The following is a 27,174-nucleotide window of genomic DNA, read 5'->3' as shown; positions in this document are numbered from 1 at the left end:
TGTAACGACTTAAGATTAAGCTCATTTTATGCCAGTTGACCACGCAGGGCGCACTTACCATCAGTAAGAGGCTAGTGGTATGGACTAGACAGATTCCACGCAGGTGCATTCAACAATTTTACTTCACTCAATTTAATCATCTATCATCAAAAATGAAGATTCAACAAGAGACCATGCACATTGCAAAGAAACAACATATTCCACCATATCTTCAATGAAAAGAAGTCTTTACAATTAAGGCAACAATGTCTTGCCTTCTCTTCTTAATCTACTCTAATTGCTATTCTACTATTCTGGCCTCTATTACTAACTATTAACTATTAGCTATTATTGACTCAAAATCATCATTCTTTCAACTTGAAACTTCTTTGCAAGGTAGAATCTCATCCTTCATTGCCCTAGGAACAAGGTTTCATGTCCAAGAAAGGTTAAAAAGTAGGCTTATAAGGAATTTCGCTCTGGACCCTTTGGAAGGGTCAGGAGCGAAATTTCCTTTCTTGGCTAAAATCCTTCATTTTCACAACTTCCAAACACTCTCAAAGGCAAGATCATGTCCATTTCCCCTTTCAACATGCTTTGGACATCACAATTTGGTCAAATAGGGAAGGAAATGAGGTCTAGGAGGATTTTCGCTCTGGACCCTTTGGAAGGGTCAAGAGTGAAAATCATGATTTGGGCTTTGATTCTTCCTTTTTCCAACTCAAAATCACCTCAAGAGGTAACTAAACATCATCCTTCACCCAAGGGATAAGGTCTTAAGCCAAAACAAGGTCAAAAGAATAGGCTTGCAAGGAATTTCGCACTGGACCCTTTGGAAGGGTCAGGAGCGAAATTCACCTTCTTGGCTAGAATCCTTCATTTTTTCAAAGCTTTCAAACATTTCCAACGTCCAAACATGTCTACTCTTCCCTTCAAAATGCCTTGCAAATCAAAATTTGGTCAAATAAGGCCAGAAATGAGTCTTAGGTTGATTTTCGCTATGGACCCTTTGGCAGGGTCAGGAGCGAAAATCTTGATTTAGGCTTTAATTGCTCATTTTTCAAACTTCAATCTTCTCCTGGAGGCAAATATAGATTGTTTTCCACTTGAGGAACTAGGTTTTAAGCCCATTCAAGGTAGCAAATGAGGATTATAGTGAATTTCGCTCTGGACCCTTTGGAAGGGTCAAGAGCGAAATTCCTATTCTTGGCTAAAATCTTCATCTCATCCACCTTTACTCACCTCCTAAGGTCAGAACATGTCAAAAATCCCCCAAACATGCCTAAGGAACAAGGTTGGTATCCAAAACAAGGGAGCAAATGAGGCTTATGAAGAATTTCGCTCTGGACCCTTTGGAAGGGTCAGGAGCGAAATTCCTATTTTTGGACAAGATCCTCACTTTTCAAAACACTTCTCAAGGCAAGAACACATCAAGACTCACACACAAAGCCTAATAAACCAACGCCCATCCAAAACAAGGAAGGAAAATGAGGGTTATAAGGATTTTCGCTCTGGACCCTTTAGAAGGGTCAGGAGCGAAATTCCTCTCCCAGGCTAGAATCCATCATCCCAAGGTCTAAAATCTCTTCTCCAAGGCAAAGTTGCATCAAACCTTCTCAATTATGCCTCAAAAGTCTACAAACTTGGTCAAGCTAAGGAGAAAAAGAGAGGAAATATGAATTTCGCTCTGGACCCTTTGGAAGGGTCAGGAGCAAAAATCACCTTAGGCCATGATCTTGACTTCATTTTTTTGCATTTCTTCATTCAAACAAGTGCTTTTGCCATGACTCAAGCCTAGGAATGCATTAGTTCTAGGTTTTGGTCAAAGTAGAATTTCTTATGGAGAATTTCGCTTTGGACCCTTTGGAAGGGTCAGGAGCGAAATTTGACATTTTGGACTCTCCGTTAGGATAATTTTATGGAATATAACATTTAAGTATCTTTCTTATACTTTAAGTTATATTCCATATATACTTTCAGGATGTTTGAGAGTGGTTTGGACCTCCAGGAGTTATATTGCAAAATCTAGTTTTTGGAGGATTCTTCAGTTTTTCAAACTTAGTCAAATTTCAGGATCAGGACATTCCAGACTTAGCCAAATTTCAGGATCAGGGCATTCCAGACTTAGCCAAATTTCAGGGCATTTGAAGATCAGGATGACAGTTCAGACTTCATCACTCACCAACTCGACCTAGCTCGGACCTTCAGGAATGATATCCACTCACAAAGCAAGACACAATTAGCAACAAGAGCAAAACCAGGCCCTAAGGAAGACTCTCAAAGAAACCCTAATTTTGGGGCCCTGTGGACTCACCTTGGCTCAAGTAAAGCTTGTAATCCAACGATCCCCTCGACAACACTCATCCTGCAAAGGCTAATAGACAAAACCCTAAAAGACCTAGAAAACAAACCCTAGAAAGCAAAAAGCAGGGGTCCCCATTTGCAATGGGGCGATGTGTGAATACGTCACAACAAGTACTTACATTAATGAACAACAACATTGGTTTTCTTACCTTGCCAATTATCTTTCTTGAAGCACTTTCTCTTGTCCTTTGCCTGATTATTACTTTGTCCTTTCTTAGACGACTCCTTCGCTCTTCTTCTTTTCCTTTTCTATGTAGTGTGCTAAGACACATGTTTCATCTAGGTTATTTCGCTTTGTGGTGATAATTCTCTTCCAAATATAATAGTGCAGTTCACCAAGATATTTGAAGAGGATATCCTCCTTTAAGTCCATGACAAGCAACGTGGCTTATCTCCAGATATAAATCAGAATCTATGAACTCTTATATTTTAAAATAATTGTTTTACACTCTCAGTATCCAAGGACTATAGAGTAATACAGCTTTTCTGAAAGGCTTAGTGGTACCTTTTGAAGGTTACTAGGAGTTGAAATGTCACATGTAACATTGTAAACCCATGAGCCAGGCAAGTTGACTTCTGAAATACTTTCCTAAAGTAGTGATTTTAGGAATAAGGTCAAGTGGACTGTGTTTTTGAAAGGTTGAAATCAATCTTTTTAAGGTTACCAGGGGTTGGAATGGGAAAATATATGTAAACCTGCGAGCCATGCAAGTTGACTGTTGAACACATCCCCAACATGCGATTTTAGCTGTGGTCAAGCAGACTATGTTCTTTTTGATAGATGTAATAGAACCTTTTGGGTTTAATAGGAGTTGAAAGGGCAGAATATATGTTGACCTGTCTGCCACGTATGTTGACTGTTGAAACACATCTCCAAACATGGGATTTTAGCAATGTGGTCAAGCAGATTGTCTGTTCCAAAGAAGCAAAAAACTGCAAAAAATCGCGATTATACGCTATTAAGCGCGGATCGGCCTGGTTGCCGATTTTTTAAGGGTAAAAAATCGCAATTTTATGGTCAATGTTTTTCAACGATTAATATGCAATTAAATTGCGTGTTAGTCGGCTGAAAAATCACATTTAATCAGCTTTTAAAATGAAGCAAACCCTAAATGACACCTGCAGACAAAAATCGCGTAACGGTTTTCCAATATCGCCGACGTGAAGGAACAACCGGCGTGGAGGAACAACCGACATGATGGAAGAGGTGCGCCTGCGACAGCAGAGTCAGGTTGCATCGTGAAAAGTTTCAGCGTCTGTATTTATCATATGAAATCACAATTTTCCATCTTATACCTAATATTTTTTTAATATGTTTTGTCAACATTATAAATAGGAATAGAGTAGGCATTATTTTTTGTTAGGGATATTCAATAGTAAATTTATTTAATATGAATATTTTTCTCATATACAATTTTTATAAAAACATTCAATTTTTTTTATCATATCTTTATTTTTATAATACTTTTAATATTCTTATTGATTTATATAAATAAAATTCATATTTATACACTGTAAATTAAAGGAATTTAGAGATTATTGTTTCCTTTATATTTTTAAATAAAATAAAAAAATATTTTTATTTCTGTGTATAATTTAGAGAATCAATATAAAAATTGTTTATTTTGGGATCCTTTTTTATATAAAATATTGGAGTTGAGGAAAAATCAACTCTATAGCTCCCAAAGATCACCTGCATGCAAACCTGTCACAGAAAGAGAGAAGCAAAAAAGCTATGGAGGCCAGAATTCAGAGATCGAGAAAAGAGGAGTCATATTGATTGTGCAACAATAATGCAATTCAATAATTACAGTTGTCAATGAAAATACAAAGAGAGAATCTTTATAAAAGGATACTCGAAACCCTAAAGGAGAAAACCCTAAAGAATTATGTACTTGGAGCAAAATCTGGAAAGAAAAATCATATGACTAGAAAGTGCACAGTACAAACTTTCCAAGAATACAAAGTTTTCAAAAAACAGAGTTCGGATGCTCAAGTTATGTCTCCCAGAGTGCAAAAAAGAACCTCTGACTTTGACAGCAAAAAACACCGTCAAAAAAGCAAAATAAAAAATTCAAACCTCCAGATCTAGATAGAGTTCGGAAAGAGCTTTCTGACGATATAAGGTTTTTGAAAAAGTGCCTCCGTATGACCAAGTTACGACCAAAAGAAAAAAACCACTCTTGTAGGGCATAAAGAGGGTAAATTTTTTTTTTTTTTTTTCGACGAAAATTTTCTGACGCATTTGCAGGTACAACCGTACGGATTTTCGTGCATCGAAAAATGTGCCAATAAAAAATCATGCCCCGGATGCCCCCGTCACTGAAAATAGGAAAACTATATATCAAAATTCATGGAATCAACCTTCTGAATCCAACTATGAGGTTCTTTTGGCACCAAAATGTACCAAAAAATCAGCTACCCCCAGAAATGAAAAAAACAACAACTGCACAAACCCTCGAATACACAGATCTGAAGAACAAAGCCCAAAATCTCTCATGAAGAGAACAAGGGCATGCAGATCTGGAGCTCTAATACCATATTGGAGTTGAGGAAAAATCAACTCTACAGCTCCCAAAGATCACCTGCATGCAAACCTGTCACAAAAAGAGAGAAGCAAAAAAGCTATGGAGGCCAGAATTCAGAGATCCAGAAAAGAGGAGTCATATTGATTGTGCAAGAATAATGCAATTCAATAATTATAGTTGTTAATGAAAATACAAAGAGAGAATCCTTATAAAAGGATACTCGAAACCCTAAAGGAGAAAACCCTAAAGAATTATAAGATTCCTAAGTTTAGCTTAAGCATAGAGTATAATAGACTAATAATTAAATAAATAATTATTAGCTAATAAAAGATAACTCCAACATAAAACAATCAATATATTGACTGGAACACATCTTTCTATTTAAACTTTCTTTTAGATCTATATACAATCACTATATAAATAACATAATCAATTTTTTTAATTTTCTAAAATTTATATAACTCAACTTTCTTCTCTCTTTTCTATTTTTTCTTAAAAAAAATAAAATTCTGACCGCACTATCATTGGATTTTACTCACATGCACTATCATTGGATTTTACTCACATTTAACACCTTGTGTAGGGTATCATTGCTACCCATACCAACAACTTATACTTTTAAACAATATTATAATTATTCTTAAATCTAAATGCTTAAATGATATATCTATTTATAATATTATTTTAAAAATTATAAAATTGATTCAGTTTTAATAGGATGTGCATTAGTAAATGGGCGAATACATACAATGAAGGTTTGCAAGTCATGGGTATAAATTGCAGCCACAAATATAGTACATCAATCAAGTCTTTTCACATGAACTTTTTGTACAAAGCATAAAGTAGTTTGCCTTTAAAGTCTTATATACTACAAAACTTTATATATTTAGAAGAAAAAACAAACTCTTTTGTTTTATTACACACTATTTTAACTTGGAATGCAATGTAGTCAGCCAGAACAAGGAATATATTTTAACAATTCGTGGGTTAAACTCTATTTTATTTTCTCCTTATATCTCTATGCTATGGAAATGTGCTTAATTAAAAAAAAAGTATTTTTTGTCTCTTTGTCTATAATTTTTTACGTTTTTTTTAAATCCGATTTTTCCACGATTTTTTGCTGATTTTTTCCCTATTTTAAAAAAAAAACCTTATACTTCTGGTTTGCCGATTTATTCCCCAAATGATTTTTGCTTCTTTGGTCTGTTCATCTGTTCGTGCATATGAGCCTCATATTTATGGGTAGAAGACTTCCTCCTGTAACAAAAGTGTATAAAAAAGTGCAGAATGAGGACTTGCAGTGTAAAAATCTTTTGGGCTTTGGAATAAATTTCAAATCACCTTCTAACTTTGTAAGACGATAATTTAACAAATCTATATGTTCAGATATGTGTCTTTTTAATATAAAACATAACCCTCAAAAATAAAAATTATCAACATTCTATATGCCATAAACATCATCACAATTTTATGGCAGATGAATATCTCAAATTTCTAGTTAAATTCCAGATGACTAAAAACTGGAGAGTGGAAAGGGTACCCAATTCAGGTAAATTTAATATATTCATTGCTGTTTTTTCCTCACATTTTTAAAAAATATTTTATGTGCAGATATGCTTCCTACTAAGAACTAGGCCAGCATTTAGCATCCCTGTCCCACTTTTGATCATTATTAAGATGCTTAATAGAAGCAAATAAAACATTTTACCGATTAACTGCATTTCACTCAAATGAGAACCTACATAAACTGAGTTGATTAGCATGTAAACTGTAAAAATTGACATCTCCAATTATTGTTTCCTGTAGTTTCCGTTGAATTCCCATGTTTTCCCTCATCGTCTATTCTGACAAACTTCTTATTTTCTCTTTCATATAAATAATCCACTGTGAATGCTGTTGCGCTCTGTTACAGAATGTTTTAAAAAATGTTGCATAATATGTAACTTACAAGCAAAAGACAACTGTTTTCTTTGTATGCTACATGTTGAGTGAGAGTTTGCATTTTTTTTCTTGTTTTGAGAATGATTTTCTTACAGTGCATTGATATGCAAGTCTTCTGGATTAACTAGCGCAGAATATTTTATGCAGGATAATTCAGCAGACTCTAGATTCCTACATACTGCATTTTTTATTGGTTGAAAATTGATCATCAGAATTTTTGTTGATTGTATCTCATTTGTTATGGTTATATATTTAATCAAAATGATTATGATTGAATGTTATTTTATGTTGGGGATGCTAGATGGGGGCCTCAATTACACCAAGCAACTTACAAGAATAGTCAGCGTTTGTACCTCTCAGAACAGGTATTTGTTTTGTTGAGTCATTCCTGTCTTTTTGAAGTTCTTGATTCTTCAGTGAACTAGTTATCTTTTTCTGGATTTTTGTTTGGTGAAGAGGCGTGTCAACTGCTTTTCAGGTGACTGACTTTCTTTGTTGTTCTTTTCACTGCTTTCCAATATCCTCCTTTATTTGATTCTGGTCGATATTTTCGTTAGCAATGTTGGTCTTGAAGTTTGATGATGTTTCCCGTGACAATCTTTTCATCATAACTTAATGCAGGTTTCAGGGTTTTGTATGAATAACACTATCAGGCAATATTTTGAAATGACTAGGGATAACAGTATCATTTTTTTTTTCTGCAGACTGATGGAAGTGTACCAAATACATTAGTAATTGCAACCTGTGAAGTTGTCAAACCAAGGGTTGCAGCAGCTGAACATATATCTCAGGTGGGCTGGATGATTTATTCATCTGTTACAGTTCTAATTCCTTTCAATCCTAAAAGGCCTTTGTTTATAGAATGTGTCTTGAGTCTAATAATCTGGAAGAACAGTTTAAGGTTCTGGCCTCTGTCAAACTTTAGAGGAAGATGTCCATTTCACATCAAAAGCAAAAAGAAAATGGTTTGTAAATGGTTATCATAGTAATTACATGAGGTTTGTGCAGTTTAATGAAGAGGCACGTTCTCCTTTTGTAAAGAAGTTCAAGACCATTATACATCCTGGTGAGGTAAGTAAAACAGTTATTTCTTTGCATTTGTAATCTTTCTGTGGTTATCCTTGACTTATCTGCTAGTGTTGATTTGGAGACAATGATGTTGATTGTTGCTACAGGTCAACAGAATCCGAGAATTGCCACAGAACAGCAAAATTGTTGCTACACATACAGACAGTCCAGATGTATGATAGATGCTTTTAAGCTGTTAAGCTTTTTGAAGTTGGTTTTTAAACAATGTTAGACACCACTTTTACAATGATGATTAGATCAATGCAATTGGCTTAGAACTGCATATCCAGTAATGGTACCTTGTTTAATTTTTCTGTCATTTGACAATCCCATTTGTATTTTTCTTATTTAAGGTACTTATCTGGGATGTGGATTCGCAACCAAATCGCCAAGCTTCCCTTGGGGCAGCAGATTCTCGTCCAGATTTGGTCTGTTTTAACTTCCCTTCCTCATTTATTACATGAAATCTAGACGTCTTCCCTATAATATGATTCAGTCACATCCTCTTCTTCCATATGCAACCATATACACCTATTCAAAACATTGAATTGCTGTCATAGAGCTAACATTTTGAATGCTGTTCATTTCATTAAGAATCAATGTACAATATATCGTAAATGTGTCAAATCAGGTTATTTTGTGATTTAGTATATTTTGTTTATGCGGAATGTGATGTTTATTCTATTTATTTCCAGGTTTTGACAGGACATAAAGATAATGCTGAGTTCGCACTGGCTATGAGTCCAAGTGCACCATTTGTCCTTTCTGGAGGTCATAAAATTTTCTGTCATTGGTTATAAATTATGGCGTGCTAAACATTTTACACTTAAAAATGCATGAACAATATTCTTTGAAAGATGGTCAAATGCAGTGGACATGAAATATGCATGAATTGTGGAATTGTTTAATTGAACCAGTTTAATATGAAATGAGTAGAAGAATGATGATGCATTTGAGTATCTGCTTGAAAAAATGGACATAAGATGCAAATCTTTCTACTTCTGCAGTTTCCAAATAAAACAGCATGGCAACAATATGTTATTGGACAAAACATTTAGGTTTTTTTTTAATTAGATCCCATATTAAAGTTGCAAGGTTTTTACATGGTTTTCTTATGCATCATAGATTTATTGTGATTAATTTGTGGTTTTAATCTAATGATAACTATACAGCAACAAGTGAATATCAATGGGTGATTCAATACATATGGTCCTTGGTGATTGCATCTGTACCTCTCAATCCTTGGCTCTATGCTATTCTGCTATTAAACATCCTTATTATGATTTTGGGGTCACTTTTGAGTGTTCACATTTGCACCTCATCAACACCCAACTCATTTTCCCACCACTTATGTCCTAGATCCAAAAGGGCATTTGATATCAAGGAATTATCGATGACCTTATTACATGTGACCTTACTGGCACATACCTATGATTGGACACAAAACATTAGTGCCATCTGAAACTCTTTTATCTGATAAAAAAAGAGAGAACATAGAATTTTCCCATTAAAAAAATATAAATGCTATTGGATTGCATGAAATTTTTGGCCGTAGATGTGGACTGTTGCAATAAGTAATATTTTGTTGTAAGTTGACATTATGTTAATCCTTGATGGCATCAGGTAGAGATGTAATGAATTGAGATTTGGTTGGTGGTGGTTGTTAAAACTGTTACTATAATTCTTGTCATTCAAATAGAAAGTCTTATGACAAGGCAAGGATATTGTATATGAGATCATCTTTGTGCCTAGTAAACTGTATTAAATGATAATTTGTTTGAAGGATTTGATCATTCTATGGTATCTATTCTATACAGTTATTTAAGTTACTATTGTAATTGCTGTTCTTTGGTAGTGTAGAATTTATTAGCAAATATTTTGGCACCATTGCCTTAGTGAATTTCGGGTTAGTTGAATTGGGTTCAAAGAAGTCATCCAACAATACCTATTCACGACAACACTTAACTGAAGACAACATAAATACGTCAGCCTATTGAAGAAGTGGTTGGAATCAAGAAAGGGAAGATGATCTCACAAGAGACTTCAATTATTTGTAGGACTTGTCTATATGTGAACATGTTAAAGAAGAAACAAAATGAAATGAAGCACTACAAGATTCTATTTGAAACAATTTGGCATAATAGAAGAAGTTGATTGACTGCCTGATCATTTATCTTGACTTATTGCTAAGCGCGACATTTTCCATGATGACAAATCTTGCAATGATACAAAGAAAGGTGTTGTTGTGATGAAGAAAGATTTGAGGACCGACGCCTAACCAAGGAATTAATGCCATTTCCCTTGAACAAATGGGAAAAAGAGAATCTAGTGAGGGAGTATACCAAACTTCTGATGGTCTATCTAACTGCTAGAACAGCAATGGAGAAGATATGGTTGTGAAAATCAACCTCCTCTAGAAAATCAAGGACATGAGTACGATAGATTAGTGAAAGACAGCTGAATTGTGAATACAAGCCAGAGCCAAAGCTGAATTGTTGAAGGAAGGGTCAAGTATCATGATGTGTCCAGTACTGTTGTGGAAAAATTGGCATAGAACTTGTTGAAGAGATGAGTATACGGAGGGTCACCTCTAAAGAATCTGATATCTAGAGCAATGGGTGATCCATCAACTCCATTTCCTAAAAAGAAAAAGCTGCCAAATTTTATCAATAATAGATTTGAGTATCTGGTCAAACATTGCAAGTTATGTATTACAATTTACATTGTCAATGGGTAGATAGATGAGCGATGGTGATGTAAATGCTTTCCAACCACACTAAGAGGAGTGGCAATCAATTAGTACATTGATATACTAGCCCTTAATAAAGCAATGTGGGGGAGAGGTGTTTGAGAAAGAAATTAAACATTTGATAGATGATAACAAGATTGTCATGAAGATCTATGATACTCAATAGGGTAAAGATGAGAATCTGTGAGCCTATAATAGTAGACTTAAAGAACCAATTGAAGGCCTAAAGAAACCATGTTCATCGAAGGATTAATACCCTTGTTGCAAGGAAGATGAATGTAGTTTCACCTTCAATCTTATGAGGATAACTGCACAATGGATATTGAAAGTGAGAACAAGGCATAGCCATGCTCGAAAAGGATGAAAGATGATGCTTTTGATTCAAGCGATAGCTAAATAGGAATCATTCAAGCTCTTTAGAGGGACATGATTTAGATAATGAAAGAATTAAACATGGCACCAAAGTGGAATGAAAAAACCATTTGTACACAAACTATAAATCAAAATATGATACTAAAGTTGCTTGTTTAAGATGTTTTGTGAGATCTACCATATCATTGGCCACATGGTTAAAGAATAAGGGTGCCCAAGTACTTTTCACTCAAGGAGAGTCATCAATGCCTTCTACCACTTTGATGAAGATGTGAAAGAAAATTTTGCATCTCCTAGCATGTCTACTAGTGCATTACTTGGTGTGTATTGTAGCCAAAGATATAATAGATGCTAGAATATGGGTGGAATTGGAAGTTGGATTTAGTATGATGGCCAAGGTCAGCCAATTGTATTATGCCAAAAAGTATAATAAGTGGGGCCTTGTGTAAGAGTTTGCCTTACTAATCGAAGTAAGATTGGATTTATTTGGCAATGATATGGATTGGGGGACCATAATGATGGTAATTGTCCAAAACAAGCCAACATCTATATGATTGACATAGTTGTGGAGTAGGTAATGGTAATTACTAGTTCGCAAGAAAAAAGAGTTGAATACCTAGACCCACTCATACAGAAACAAAGATTGGTAAAAGCGAGAGTGGCAGTTGGCAGAGAAGGTTGTACAAGACAAGTCTTGCTATATGCTAACTTGTGAAGGTACTAGATTCATTATAAAGTATTTTGGAACTAAAGGATGCTATAATTGCTAACATACCAAACACTAGCCTAGACATGGAATATACAAAGACACACCTAGTGTCAGATGGCACAATGTTGGCAGAGGGAGAGAGTTTGAAGAAAAATAGAGAGCCTATAGTGGAACCCCCTTTGCTAGCTGATCAAATGATTGATCCTATGCTCCTAACAATGAACTTAGCTTGACAACCTACAATTATGCATATAGAGAGAGTGCAAAGTAGATTGAGAAATATTCTTGTTGATGTTGATTTAGATGTGAATGTGTTCCTAGAGAGGTCTTAGAAAAGCCTTTTATTATTTGATCACGAACCTTCCAATTTTTGGGAGCATCTCAATATAGTATAAAGGTACACTAGTAATCCTTTGGCTCAAAAGTTAATTATTGGCTCTAGACCCTTTATTTTGAACATTTTACTCATGCCTTTCAAATACAATGCCCATGATGCCTTGTTAGTTAGCTTGCTTGGTTTCAGCAAAAATTGAGCATAACTAGAAAAACATTTTGTTGTCTATTGAAAATTGTGAGATTTTGCCAAGATCAAGAGCTCAATGAAAAGTACAAAATAGAGAGACAAAATATAGGACAAGAATAAACTGTATTCTCATCAATAGATAAATGATCAATTGCTCAATAGTTGCATACAATGAATATGAGTTTGCTTATATAGGCAAGGCTATATGGATATGTGAGCACACAAACATGACATGTGGCTCAATAAGAAACAAGGGTAGGTAGGAAATAGGTGTGGTAGGTAGGAGAAACAATAAGATATTCCACATTCGGTGGATCCGAATGTGGAATGTAACAACAAGATAAGACCACAAAAGGTGGAAATTTTCCTACACACACTATCCCAATGTGGCACAAACACCCAAGTGTCTCATACCCAAACTACTATGAAATGCATTATCCTAAGTAAACTTAAGTAAGGTGTAATAATATCCAACATGAATAATTAATTACACCAACAAAAATAAATGCTGGAAGTAAAGAATAGATTTGAAGAACTAGGCAATGATTGAAGAGGTAGATTCATGAGAAGACTCACTAGGTTTTAACTTTGAAGTAGACTATTTGGAAGGTGGAATGAGGTACTATAGAGCCAAATAATAAAGTGGTTGCGAAGTTACAATTTTGTTTCAAGGATGAAACAAAGTCCTTTAGAGGCCTTTTCTTGCCAAATGAAATATTACAAAGTGTTCTACCATGGTTATAAATTTGCACAAATCATGTAAATGGAAGGTGATGGATTGAAACAACATGATTATAAATGCCTTGTGATTCCAAGCCTTGCAGGTTTATCATCCTTGCATTGGTTTGGAAGCATTAGGGACATGAAATATAAGTAGCTTCCCACATCAATGTAAATTTGGGACCAAAAGGAGATTTCAAATTGATTTTGGTCGGGGATGATTGGGATCTATTGCTGAAAGCTACAACATTATATGTCTATGGGTTATAAGAATGTGTTTACCTAGATTTATAGGGATTCAAAGGGGGTATCACCTGATATATGTGTACTTAGAATCCCTTTAGCACCAAGAGTATGATCGAGTTGGAAGAAAACATATCAAATGAGTCAAAAGCTACAAATGTCCAAGTTGATATTGGTAAAATTCTTAAAGAAGCTGTAATATTTAAGGTAGAAACAAACGAGTGGATTTCTATGATGGCGATCAACTTGAATAAAAAATCATGATAAATATGAATATGCGTTGATTTCAGAAGTCTATAATGCCCCCTCTTTGAATAGGATTTAATTATAAATAACAATAATAAAATAAAAATAAAAAATAAAAATAAGATTAAAATAAAAATATAAAAGATTAAAATTAAAATATAATTAATTTTAATGAATGGTCAAAAGGCATGAAATGAAAAGTTGTTACTTCCTCAAAAATGAGATATAAAATGGAGAAGAGAACCTCATTTGAAAGGAGGATGGGGGGGAGGAAGAAGAAAGAAGGGAGCATGTGAAACAAGGAGGGATTAATTGAAATAGAAAGGAATGGGCAGAAATGATGAAGGGTTTAACTCTTTCAAAGGGTGATTATTATTAAAGGTTGTGACCCTTGCAAAGGGCAGATATGATGAAGAGGTGACTCTCACTCACATGGGAAGATATAAAGGGGAGAAGATTTCATTTGAGGAATACATCCAAGGGAGATCAACTTGGGGAATAGAAAATAAGCATTGTAATGAATGATTAGAAGTGCAAATCCGATTTGAATAATAAGACAGCAATGAGGAGACATGACCCGTTTGAATGGAGATCTCTTTCCAAAGAGACGTTTCTTCTCAATGAGATATGAAGGTATAAAAAGACACAACCACAATCACACCCAAGAAGACATTCAACAGATCGAAGAAGAACTAATTCTGATAAAGAAAGGAAATCTAGATCGAACCTTTAGTTGTCCAACAACAAATACATCAAAGGAATTAATCTTCAGATCAGACTTAAAACAAGAGTCTGATATTATTTTCAGATCTGCCCCTATCAGCACTCTATATTCTCACATTCACGTGTATGTGTATATATATAAATCAAAGAAACGGGACTTGGACTCGGCAAGGCCGACTCGGACTCGGACTCGGGACTCGGCGTCAGACTCGACTCCAGACTCGGCTGGACTCGGGAAAGTGAAAAACTCAAGAAATTTAGAGATTTTTAAAGATTTAAAACTTGTTTCAGACACCCTTTATTGAATACACCTTAAAGACACAAAAACATCATTAAACTCGGCTCATTTGATTATATACACAAGTATACATCAATCACATAAGCATAAACGCAAATTGTAGCTGAAGAAAATAACAAACATAGATATATAAATATTGTCAAATGTATACAATATTACAAAACTCATGGAATAAAAAATCCATGTCATCATATGATCATCATCAAATGTTTCATACAAATACCAAAGGTAAATAGTAAATACTAAATACAACTACAAGTGTACAAGCCTATGGCTCAGAGGGCCGTGCACCCTCTTGCCCTGGCCCCCTGTGAAGGTGTTTAAAGTAGGTCCTGGATGATTCAGCAGCCATAGTCGCTCCTCGTGACACCATGCCATGCTCACCAACATCAGGAACAACTGTGTCACTCTGAGTCTCAGTATTTCCTGTCTCTGCTCGTGCTCTTTGCTCCTCCTCTGCCATGGCTACAACCTCAGCCGCTATATCTACCTGGTCGATCCAATCAATGTCATCATCACTAAATACAGTTGTAGGAGTCCCAGGAGCTATCTAATTCTCATTGGCCCACTCTGCTTCAAGATCAACCTCATCTAGAATGATAGGAGACATGTCAACTATTGCATTCTTTCTCATTCTCAGGCGGAGGTTGTAGTGAACAAAGACGAGATCATTCATCTTCTCCACAGATAATCTATTGCGCCTCTTGGAGTGTATGTGCTCAAACATACTCCAATTGCGCTCACAACCTGATGCGCTGCATGGTTGGCTCAAGATGCAAATGGCCAACTTCTGAATATTTGGTGTCTCTGGGCCAAAAAAGTTCCACCAATGATCTGAGTTTGAAATGCGAAAAATAAATAAAATCAGTCTCACTCATGAACTCATTTAACAAGTTACAATATAGTATTGAATAAAACTAAAATTAAACCTTACAATTTATTTTTACCTGGCATCATAGTTGTCCTACCATCTTTGGCGACAGGACGAGAGAAGGTCTCCCCTTGTGCATTTGAGAACAATTGTAGCTCTCGAAAAGGGTCTATTTGAGAAGTACCAGTAGGTCCCATCTTCTCCATGATTGCATATAGCCCATTAAGGACCTCCACATCAGCCTTGAAAGAAGGGATAAAACGGAATGCCGGATTCAGATAATAGGCTGCCGCATGGATGGGCCTATGAAGCTGATGATGCCATCTCCTATCAATGATCTCCCAAATGGGACCATACTTGCTCTCATCTCCTCCATAGACGAATCTGATGGCCTCCTTCGCCCTATCCATGCCCTCATATATATAGCCCATTGCGGGCTTATCTCCATCCGCAACTCGCAACAAAACCACCAAGGGCTTAACAAACTGCAAAATTGAAAATATTGTGTAATTCAGAAAAATGAGCAAATAAGAGAATACATATAATAACTTATAAAACATGAAAGTTAAATTGTAGAATTTATAAAAAAATTACCTTCACTATCTCATCACAAGGGACCCAAAAGCCTTGCTCATAAAAAATGCAGTCTGCCATATCTTTCCCTACAGGGGTGGTAGCATAGGATGAGGAAGACCACTCCTCACCAACAATCATACGTCTCAAGGCAGACTTAGACCTAAGCATGGACTGCAATGTGAGGAAGTTTGTGGCAAATCTCATGATTCCTGGACGAGCTAACTCCTTCTGCTCTGTGCATTGTCTCATAAGAGCCAACACCCATGAATGATTATATACAAATGTGCAGATATTTCTTGCCCTTTCTACACATCTCTTGACCCATGGGATTTTTCCAATATCCTCCAACATGAGGTCAATGCAATGAGCAGCACATGGAGTCCAAACTATAGATGGGTGCCTCTCCATCAATAGTCTACCTGCAGCAACATAATTTGTTGCATTGTAAATTGTAATTAATGGAGGTACAAACTACAAGATAGTAATTAATTTGCAAACAAAATTAGTTTGTAATCAAAAGTTTACCCGCAACAACATAATTTGCTGCATTGTCGGTCACCACCTGTACCACGTTCTCTTCACCCACATCTTCAATCACCTCCTCTATTTGCTCACATAGGTAGGTGGCATTCTTGCAATGGGCGGAGGCATCAATGGACTTGATGAAAACGGTGCCCCCTGAAATAAAAAAATAAAGCTAGGTCAATGATCATTCAATAAACCATTAGATAAAAAATAAAAAATTAAAGACTATATGAAACTAAAATTAATCAATCACCTGCGGAAGAAACAAGAAAATTAAGGAGAGTTCTATTTCTCCTATCCGTCCAACCATCAGTCATGATGGTGCAACCTTTAGTGCTCCATATCTGGCGTTGTTCATCTAAATCCTTCTTCACATCATCCACCATTTGAGACAAAATGGGTCCCCTCAAATCACTCTCACTAGGGGCTTTGAACCCTGCCTTGCATATGGTAATGGCATCAATCATTTGTTGCCAATAAGGAGACCTGTCACAAAGAAACTCAATGAGATAAGCTAAGTATAAAAATTCAATGAGATAAGTTAAGTATAAAAATTAAAACAATCAAAGTTATCAAACATAAAAGTTAGTAAAACATTCACCTGGCTACAAAGAATGGAATACAGTTGTAGATCCAAAACCTGCCAACTGCCATTTTAGCAGCATCATGGACCTCCTTGTTCCAACCCATGCCCTCAAGCAACTGCTGGGACCCAGGAGTAGTGAGAAGCACAAAGAAGGAATCCAACCTAGATTTACGAATCTTAGGTCCAATGGTAGCACTCCCACTACAACTACTAGTGCTAGGAGCATGAGAAGTGGCGGTGGCACTGCCACTTATAGAAGCAGAAGCAGAAACGGAAGCACCAGCAGTAGCAAAATAGAGTGGGACGATATGGAGGTAAAGAAGAAGGGCCTCCAACACAACCTAACTGTGTCCCTCTTCCTAAAACTGTCTCTCTCCCAATGGCCGCTTGATCCTCCTTTTGTTTCTTTTTCCTTTCAATCTCCTCAACCATTACATAACATTCACGTACGGCTTTAGGGACTGCTTTTAGGCATGGTTCGGCATCATGTCCACGCACACCAACAATATGGTATTTCAGCCTATATATACCTCCATGGAATATTGTTTCGCAAAACATACATTTTGTTTGCCCCTTTCTTTGCCCTGGAAAATCCTCATGATATTTCCAAGCAGGGTCTTTTCTAATGGGGGGTCTAGAAGCTGAAGTAGACATTTTAGGATAGTTTTGTGAAACTTGAAGTTGAGGCAAATAATAAAGTGAAGTTTGCTGCAATAAAACATTACAAATACAAAATAAAATTAATACATATTACATACATTCAAAAAAACTAAAGTAGGGTTTGTCAAACCCTACTTTAAAAAAAAAGAAATTTACAAACCCTACATAGTACAACACTACAACTACATACTACATGCTACATACAAACATACAAAAGATTTTGAAAGAAAATGTAAAACTTTAAAAAAAAAATGAATAGAAATACAATTTTTGCATACAAGAAACAAACTAATCTTCAAAAAAACAATCGTACCTCTTACAACAAGCTTGAAACGAGCTGCAAAGTCTTCCTATCCAACTCTTGATGCACCAAATCGAAACACAATGCAGCTCCAAGGTGACAAATTGAAGAAAATTTGAGCTTCCTTCTTGCTGGTTTTTCTTCTATGCACCCTTGTTTTTCTTCCCAACTCACTTTACTCCTCCTTTTTTTGCAAGTGAATGAAATGAAAGTCACTTTTAGGGATAGAAGATAATTATTAAAAAAAAATGGACTTAAAAAACATTGCAAAATAATTTTTTTTTGTGTTTTTTGTTTGGCTTGACACCAGCCGAGTTTGGGGCTCGGGACTCGCCGAGTTTGGCGAGTTTGGGCCAAACTTGCCAACTCGGCGAGTCTGGCGAGTTTACTCGCCAGACTCGGACGAGTTCGAGTCCGAGCCCCTGGGACTCGCCGGGCTTGACTCGTACTCGAACTCGGCGAGTCTGGGCGAGTCCCGTTTCTATGATATAAATGCATAAATAGATAAATGCTTAAGTGCATACTCATATATAAGATATGCTTGGCTGCCTGAAATCCATCTTGTAGGAAGGGCCTAGGGTGTAAGAGGAGGGTTATAAGAGGGTTATCTAAGTAGGCCACCCTAGAGTTGATCATATAATTGGCTCCTACGGCCAAGAGGGGTTTGATATCAATCCCCTCTTGGGCTTTAGATAGGAAACCCCCTTACGACCTCTGCCCAACTCCGCAATGATGGCACTTGTTGTTAGGAGGATGAGACATTGATAGGGAAAGCAGGTACAAGCAACCCACCAAGTAGGCCAACTCGGTGGATGTCTTTATTGACTGCCCACCGAGGCCACGAGAGCTGTGGTATTCACTTCGCTCTTGGGCTTAGTGTAGAAATGGCTTCGAGCGGACCTATCATGTTTCTTCCTCCAAACTCTAAGGTGCTTGTATAATATTATTGATTTATATTAGTATGATGTGACCTTGTCTAACCCTAATAATTGGAAGTTTGAATATACATATGTCTATGTTTCTTATGTTATGATTGTAGGATTCAAATTGAGAACTACATTATTCAAAGAGAGATTTTTTTTTGGTAAAATGTAACCCTAACCCTAATTTGTTGCAATTGCAATTCTAGGGCAAATTAGGAAGGGGATATTACAAAGTCAAAGCACAATAATTGTCAAGGACTTGTTTCACATTTCAATTACAGACTCTATTGGAAAAGGTTCCCAAGCATGAAATTTACTTCTTCATTGATGGCCTTTTTAGATAAAATAAAGTAGTAAATTAAAGAGTATGAAATGAAGACCATCTTTATAGTAAAAGATGAAGTCTATTCCATAATCAGAGTTTACCTTCAAGATTTTTTAAGGCTTCGATAGAGCGACATGATAATTGGTTAGTTGTTGAAGATCTACCTATTGAGTGTGTGAGCAAGGATTTTCTCAATGATTGCTTATTCCAAATTGTTACTTTGCTCTCTTGGTATGAAAATGTTTGTAAATATCTACCTTCTATCTATTGTATCATTACCTTTGGTCATGCAATTGACTAAAACTAAGCAAGCTAGCATTGAAGGGATGCTATTCCGACGGGTGAATGGTACATTGCTGCCTGTTGTGACGTTTTCACACATCACCCCATTGCAAATGGGGACCCTTGTTTTTTGCTTTTTAGGGTTTGTTTTTTAGGTCTTTTAGGGTTTTGTTAGTTAGCCTTTGCATTTTGAGTGCTGTCGGGGAGATCAATAGGGTAGCAAGTCCGGCTTGAGTGAGGTCCTGATCCTGAAATTTGGCTAAGTCTGGAATGTCCTGATCCTGAAATTTGACTAAGTCTGAAACTGAAAAAACCTCCAAAAACTAGATTTTGCAATATAACTCCTGGAGGTCTGAAACCACTCTCAAACATCCTGAAAGTATATATGGAATATAACTTAAAGTATAAGAAAGAAGAAACATAGAAGGTCTTCTTTCTTATACTTAAATGTTATATTCCATAAAAATTATCCTGATAGAGAGTGCGAAAAGTCAAATTTCGCTCATGTCCTTCACTGAGGATCCAGAGCGAATTTCGCTCCTGTCCCTCTCCAAGGGACCAGAGCGAAAATACTTATTTGAGCTATTCTTGACCGTGTTTGGACGAATTGAGACATCAAAGGCATGGTGAAGGACGAAATGAGCATGATAGAGCATCCAGACTTGATCAAAAACAATGAAATGATGAAGTTTTTGCCTAGAGGGTCAAATTTGCTCCTGTCCCTCACTGAAGGACCAGAGCGAAATTCTTCATAAGGTACGATCTGGGCAAAGATCAAGCAAGTTTTATGTTTGAAGGCAAGAAAGGAGATGAATTGAACCCATTGAAGACAAATTGAAGATTATCAAACGTCAACAAGGGACCCAAATGCCCAAGTTCGCTCCTGTCCCTCTCCAAGGGACCAGAGCGATTTTTGTCTTAGACAAATTTCTTGCCAAGTTACAATGAATTCCAAGGCATGGATGAATGAAAGGGGACATTACGAGACCGTTGAAGATAAATTTGGAAGCTGGCGAAGTGTGATCGAGACTACAAGTACAAATTCGCTCCTGTCCCTCTCCAAGGGACCAGGGCGATATCTTAGTTATGTTGCCTTTTCCTCAAATTCAAACCACTCCAAGTCAAGGAGAGAGGTGGCAAGGACATTTCGAAGCGTCTCAATCAAGCACAAAGTTACAAGGATCGCCAAAATGAAGGATTTGCACTTAAAAACCTAGGTTCGCTCCTGTCCCTCTCCAAGGGACCAGAGCGAAATCCTCATGAAGCTCTAAATTTTGAAAGTTAATCAAACATCAAGTATCCAAGGGGATCAAAGGGACCTCATTCTACGCGATGAAAGTGATGGCAAGTTGATGGAAGCAAGCACAAGCTCAAAAACTTGAAGTTCGCTCCTGTCCCTCAGGAAGGGACCAGAGCGATGTTCATCATATTGGCCAAATCTCTCAAAATTTACTCTAAGTCAAGATTTTACAAGGTGGTAAAAGGTCCAAGGCATGATTAGGAGGTAATATACAAAGGCTTCAAATGTTAAAAGATCATCAAATCGAACAAAGAGGCTATATCGCTCCTGTCCCTCTCCAAGGGACCAGGGCGATTTGCATAGGATCCTTCATTTTCCTTCGAATGCATGTCAAAGCAAGTTCACATAAGATCAAGGACGTCCTTTAAGAGGCAATGAACAAGAAACAAAGATCAAAAGTTTGCCAATTTGGGCCAGGACATAAGGATCGCTCCTGTCCCTCTCCAAGGGACCAGGGCGATGATCCTCCAAACATCAAATATGCCTTGTAAAAATCAAGTGGAGCAAGCGTGGAGTAAAGAAACAATGTTATTTTTCGCCTATGATAGAGATTGGAGGTCAAAGAATGCAAGATCAAGGAGAAAGCATGAAGATCGCTCCTGTCCCTCTCCAAGGGACCAGGGCGATATCACACCTAAAGGACATTTGTTTGCAGGACAAGTCGCTCAAGTTTAAAAATCCTAGCGAACATGCCAAATCCAACGTGGAGATAGAGATTTTGGACGTCGAAATTGCAAGAATCAAGACCCAGTTGATGGATCGCTCCTGTCCCTCTCCAAGGGACCAGGGCGATGAGGTACGTATCTTTCCATCTTCAAAATATTTTGGCGCTCAAACACATTTTTGAATTTATTTAAATGCTAGAAAATTCGATAAGATTGAAAATTTAATTAAAAATAGCATTTAAATATTAATTAATTTTTGCCTTGTAAAAAAAATCGAAGTTTATTAATTAAAAATGATGGCAAATTAATTAATTATTATAGAGCGCTTGGTATTTTATTGTTTTATGAAGGTCGGCCTTTCTTATTTATTAAAAAATCATTTATAATTGCTTTATTTTTACAAAAGTCGGCCTAAATAATGATGAGAGGTAAGCACTTATAAAGGAGGGTGGTGAAGATCATTATTTTCACATTGTTATTTTATCATCTCAAGTGCGATTTAAGGAAGACAAAGGGGTGCGAACTTGAAAATTCTATTGGTGCGAACTTGTCAAAGGCTTGAAGATCACGTCAAAAACTTGAAAGGTGGCGAAATTGCTATTTTGAAGGGAGATCACGTTGAAGCCATCTAATTTCAAATTTTGCGTAGGCGATTTTCTTCATTTTGCATTCTAGAGTTAGCTCTCAAGTGAGGTATGGCGATATGGATTTATTGTTTTGATTTTGATTTTTGATCGTCATGACCTTCAAATTTTGAATTTTTGAATTGTAGTAGCCCAATCGTTTTTAGGAAATGATAATTCAAGGACTTATCATGAGGTTTCCTAAAATTAATTTAATCTAGTTATTCATTGCAAAATCATGTTACTAATTTTGAAATGTTGTGTAGGCATCAAATGGAGATCTCATCAAGGAAAATCAAGCCGGATCAAGGACGGTCTTCGCCGGGACGATCAAGCCAGGACAGGGACGACCTCTTTCAATCCAGCGTTCCAAGGCGAGGTACATCATCATCTTGCAAATCAAGGACAAAAGGAGTTAGGACAAGAGTTAATTAAAGATAGCCTCTCAACGACATCAAATTGAATATCTAGCAAGCTACAAGTGTCGGATGAGGTGGCATCCTAGTCATCACTCCTCCAGTCAGTGTGGTCCACCTCAGCATGTCCAGATTCAATGTACCTAACTCATGGAAGGTGGCACAAACTCCGATGTACCTGCCCCGGCTATCCATTGGTCGATTTTTCTAGAAGGGACATGTGTCCAAGCAATACAATTTTATCATTGGTCAAGCATTAAATGTTATGTAATGGTTGTAACAAACCCTAATTAGGGTTTTCATTGTTGAATCTTGGCCATTGATCTTGAATTGATCTAAGCCATCAAATTGTATTGTGGGCACTATATAAGCCCAGGCATTTCATTTGTAAAGGCTAGTTAGAAATAATTAGCAATAGCTAGAGAGTTAGAAGATAGAAAGTAGTTAGAAGGTGATTAGAATAGTAGTTAGAGTAGAATAGGAGGACAAGGCAAGAAATTGTTGCCATTGATTGTAAACAAACTCCATTTTCATTGAAGTAATGGTGAAATATGTCGTTTTCTTGCAATTTGCATGGTTTCTTGTTGAGTCTTCAATCCTAGATGGTAGATGATTAGATGAATGGAGGAAATGTGATTGATTGATGGTGGAATTCGTATATCCATACTACTAGCAGTTTGTTGATTGCAGACTTGCCTTGTGTAGTCAACTGGAATCATTCAGCCTAAGCTCAATTTCAATTTGTCGCTTCTTCATTGATATGCATCAACTTGATGGTGTCTATGCCTGCGGTGATGATTTGAACATCATAAAGCTTCCCTTAGAAGATCGCACTAGCCTTGTGGAGATGGTCCATTGATGTCAAAACAAGACCTAGTTAGAGTCTCATCAAAGATCAATCATTGCTCTTACATTCTTAGTATTAGGATTAGATCCTCTCTTCGCCCCATCCTTTTTCATTTTTTCAAATCTAAGTTAGTCAGAGCCTGTGTTCCAGCAAAGCATATCGGAAGTTCAATCATCAAATGTAAGTCCCCTTGTGATTCCAGCAAATCACATCACACCACGAAGAGCTTATCCACACGTAGAGACCCTACCAAAAGAACATTGGAGTCATCCTAACTGATCCTTCATGCGAATCTTCAGCAGTTAGAGACTTTATTCAAGAGAGGATAAGATGCCTTTAGGTATTTTATTCTGTGTATGATTGTGTACAAAATACACGTCAACACTGCCCCCCCGGTATTTTGTCAATCATATGATCAAATCTTTCCATACGATGGGTAATTCCTGCTTGGCCTGGTACATACACTGCAATTTTGTTTGCAGTACAGACTCTTGTAGTCAATCTTGTTGCATTGACTTCTATGGGCACCTTTTTTCATAGTCACTTGTACTGTACAACATTTCCTTTGTTGATGCCACACATTTCCGTAGAACTTGCAAATTGTCTCGTACACCCTACTTCTATATGCCAATTCATAAATAAATTTTCATAGTTACTTGTACTGTACAACATTTCCTTTGTTGATGCTAGACACATTTCTGTAGAACCTGCGAATTGTCTTGTACACTCTACTTCCATATGCCAATTCAGTAATAAATTTTCTTCTAACATATTTTGACAATTCAACTCATACAAATTGGAATTGTATAACCTGATTTTCTGCCCTTATGACCAATACATACTGTAATGCTGTATTAGGCCGTATGCTAGAAAATTTCTTTGCAAAGTCCAAAACTTGCTGTGTAGACAATTATTGCATATAATATGTATCCCTTGTCTACTTTTCTAAAGTTTTATGAATGCTGTGATAGGCTGTAATGTGTTAGGTCTACTTTTGTTTTTGCAAATACTGCAACTTATGACATGGTTACTTTCAACCAATACAAATGTCATGATTGCTTCCTGTATGTGTGTATTGTAATATCATTTGTGGGGTTTGACTTCCATGCAAGCCCCTGATAATAAGTGGAGACCATTTACATCTTATGTTGTTTAATGAAAGAATTCCTAATTTTCTGATGTGTGTATTTTATCTTTGCGGATAAGTATCTATTTGATTCATGTATGTGTAGGCTGTAGTCTGTACACAAACTATGTATATTTGTAGCTCAACTGTCACAAATCAAATGTATACACATACATATAATCACACCTTATGCCACATATACTTATGTTTTGTAGAATTCAGGGCTACATGTTTGTAAGGTAGGGCTTTCATTTAAATTGTCAATTCGCTTTAAAAATATAATTTTTATGTTTCCTTCTCATTTTGAATTTAACAGGAAAAGATAAATGTGTTTTGCTATGGAGTATACAAGACCATATTGCTTCTATATCTGAACCCTCGTCTTCCAAACAATCAAAATCTCTTGCATCTCATAGTGAGAAATCAAATAGTCCTTCGATTGGTGCTAGAGGTGTGTATAAAGGGCATAAAGATACGGTTGAGGACGTGCAGTTTTGTCCCTCCAAGTAAGTAATTTTAATATCAAGTTTCTAGAATTTGAATGTTTGAGGATGCTTTTTTAGAGATAGTCCTGTAGCTTTGATTGCACTCTTCATTTGTATTTTTTGATAGCTAACTTGTGTTTCTATGCTATGATAAATGAAAAATTTCATGCCTGGGCGCACACAGAAGAATTAAAAAGTGATACCAAGTGATCACCCAAAATTTTTGGCTGCAATGTTGTTTATTTACTATGATAATGTATTGAAGAATCAAATGCTTAAATGGTGTTTAATAAGAGAAATATTGTAATTTTAGCTGTTGATGTGTTGCAACTTGCATGTGATTGGTGAAAGAGGATTTCAAACTTGCTTACCAGTCACTTGGGTTGAGGTCAATTTTAATTCTTTTCACCATGGACACTGATTTTATAGTTTGTAGAAAGGGTTCCTTTCCTAAATAGTTGAACCTCTTAACAGCTGGATTGCTGCCTTTCATGGTCTTGAGTAAGTTTACATCTGACAGTAACTTATGATGTATTAAGATGAATGTACTAACCCAAGTCTTTGGTTCGAACATACAAGGATAGGTGTGCATTATGAGTCTTTTTGAATGTTCAAATGCATTATATTGTTCTTCCCCCAAGGATGTTGCAGATTTTAGTTTCTTAGAATGTAAGTGGACCCAACGGATGTGCATTAGTTGCACAATTTTAATGAATCTGCTATAGGATCTTGCATGGCCTAAAATTGATCTGACACCGTCAAGCTTAGAGGATGCTTCTATGTAGATAACCAATCTTGCCTTGTTTGGATTTGTTTTCATTTCTCATTTGCAAAGAGCATGGATGAGGCGTAAGTGATAAGGCACTAAAGAAGACTAATGCCTTATCAGGAGACAGATAAATGTCCTCAACTCATAGTTCCCTATCTTGGGAATAGAGAATTGATGGAGATGGCCTACCTGTTATGCTGTATGCCAAATGAAGGAAGGAAACATAGGGCTACACTCGTTACATGTTCTTTCATTTACTGTTCAATTGCGATGCCAAACCCATACTAACCTCTAGGTTTGCTTCCTTGGGAACCCTGTAAAAATGTGATTTTTTTTTTTTGAAAATGGTTAGTGCATTCTATAGGCTAAAGGGCTTTTTGCGTATTTGAGGCATAAATGCCTCTCTCCACTACATAAGTTGTTAATATTTGTATTTTTTCAGTCCTCATTAATGGTACCCCTCAAATGTTGTCTAGAAAAAATATAATTTTTTGCTTGCTATCTCCTCAATGATGTAATCTTTGGAATCAGAAAGGTCCCATTGGTAATAACTGCATTCAAATTTTAATAGTGTGTACAAATTCCGAGTTGTTCTGCATTTTTTCTTGAGATTGCTCTACAAGTACAGGTAACATCTAATCATTTGCCTTTACCTCAAATATCTTGTGGATTTCATATTCATTCTATCTGATATTTATTTGGCATGGATGTCTCCTTACACATAGTTCAGCTAACAATTTTAATATCATGCCCACAGTTTTATATTCAGAGGGAAACCCTTTAAATCTTTATCTGTTTTAGCCAAGTGTCCATGATTTTTGGAAATGTGAATGTTGGAAATTCATATAAGATGATTCTGTGGTAGGACTTTACTATTTCTTTTATGTCTCTATCAGTAAAGTTATGGGTAGCTTCTGTCTTATGCTTTGTTTACTATTGATTCTGTTAAGCTAGAAAATTGCATCATCTCCATTAACTGGTTTGGATCTATGATACTGTGAAATGCCCTCTATATTTCTTTACTTGACACCTTCTCAGTTACAGAGTCTTTGTATGCTATTGGAATGTTGTTATTGATATTATCATGCTTTGAAAATATATAAAAGAAATTATGGATTGCCGTTGTTATTTGTTTATCTTGTTCTAGAGGTGACAATCAATCACTTGTCATCACTTCAAATATTATGGTGGGTTCAATATTGAATCAATTTCAGCTTAGTAGATTCATTCCAAGTTTCCAACATATATGAGATTCATTCTATACAGATTTCTTCTTACAACAATAGCATGAGTAGTGATCCTAAATTTTATGTGCTCACGGTTCTAAAGCAATTGTGTTTACATCTTTGTCTTATGAAATAATGCTCGAGTTTTGGAAATGTGAATGGTGGCAATTAATATTAGATTATTCTGCCCAGGTTAAGTCATTTC

General features: G+C 36.3%; 2 protein-coding genes across 2 annotated transcripts in view; one reads left to right on the top strand and one right to left on the bottom strand.

The window, feature by feature from the left end:
• The window catches only part of LOC131071689 (WD-40 repeat-containing protein MSI4), a 183,109-nt gene that overhangs the window by 18,917 nt on the left and 137,018 nt on the right, over nt 1-27,174 (top strand). Inside the window, exons 2-8 of the mRNA XM_058007632.2 lie at nt 7,114-7,177; nt 7,517-7,603; nt 7,821-7,883; nt 7,988-8,053; nt 8,234-8,308; nt 8,576-8,651; nt 24,806-24,995. Coding sequence (XP_057863615.2) covers nt 7,114-7,177; nt 7,517-7,603; nt 7,821-7,883; nt 7,988-8,053; nt 8,234-8,308; nt 8,576-8,651; nt 24,806-24,995 — 621 coding nt within the window. The remainder of the gene's footprint in view (nt 1-7,113; nt 7,178-7,516; nt 7,604-7,820; nt 7,884-7,987; nt 8,054-8,233; nt 8,309-8,575; nt 8,652-24,805; nt 24,996-27,174) is intronic.
• On the bottom strand, nt 16,339-16,865 carry LOC131859594 (uncharacterized). The gene is made up of 2 exons (XM_059213536.1): nt 16,689-16,865; nt 16,339-16,588 (listed from the first exon to the last, which is right to left on the bottom strand). The coding sequence occupies exons 1-2, from the start codon at nt 16,819-16,821 to the stop codon at nt 16,413-16,415; spliced, it is 309 nt and encodes a 102-aa protein (XP_059069519.1). The 5' UTR covers nt 16,822-16,865; the 3' UTR covers nt 16,339-16,412.

The sequence above is a fragment of the Cryptomeria japonica genome, chromosome 10 (assembly GCF_030272615.1).
Source record: "Cryptomeria japonica chromosome 10, Sugi_1.0, whole genome shotgun sequence".
Classification (NCBI taxonomy): Eukaryota; Viridiplantae; Streptophyta; class Pinopsida; order Cupressales; family Cupressaceae; genus Cryptomeria; species Cryptomeria japonica.
The sequence above is the reverse complement of the archived record's forward strand: the minus strand, read 5'-3'. Positions and strand labels throughout refer to the sequence as shown.

Bases quoted from the DNA above. Each gene is read 5' to 3' on its own strand.
- LOC131859594 (XM_059213536.1), bottom strand. From the start codon at position 16,821: ATGGTGGATGATGTGAAGAAGGATTTAGATGAACAACGCCAGATATGG. The intron at 16,589-16,688 runs GTGATTGATTAA...TTTTTATTTCAG, and splicing joins TTTTCTTGTTTCTTCCGCAG to GGGGCACCGTTTTCATCAAG.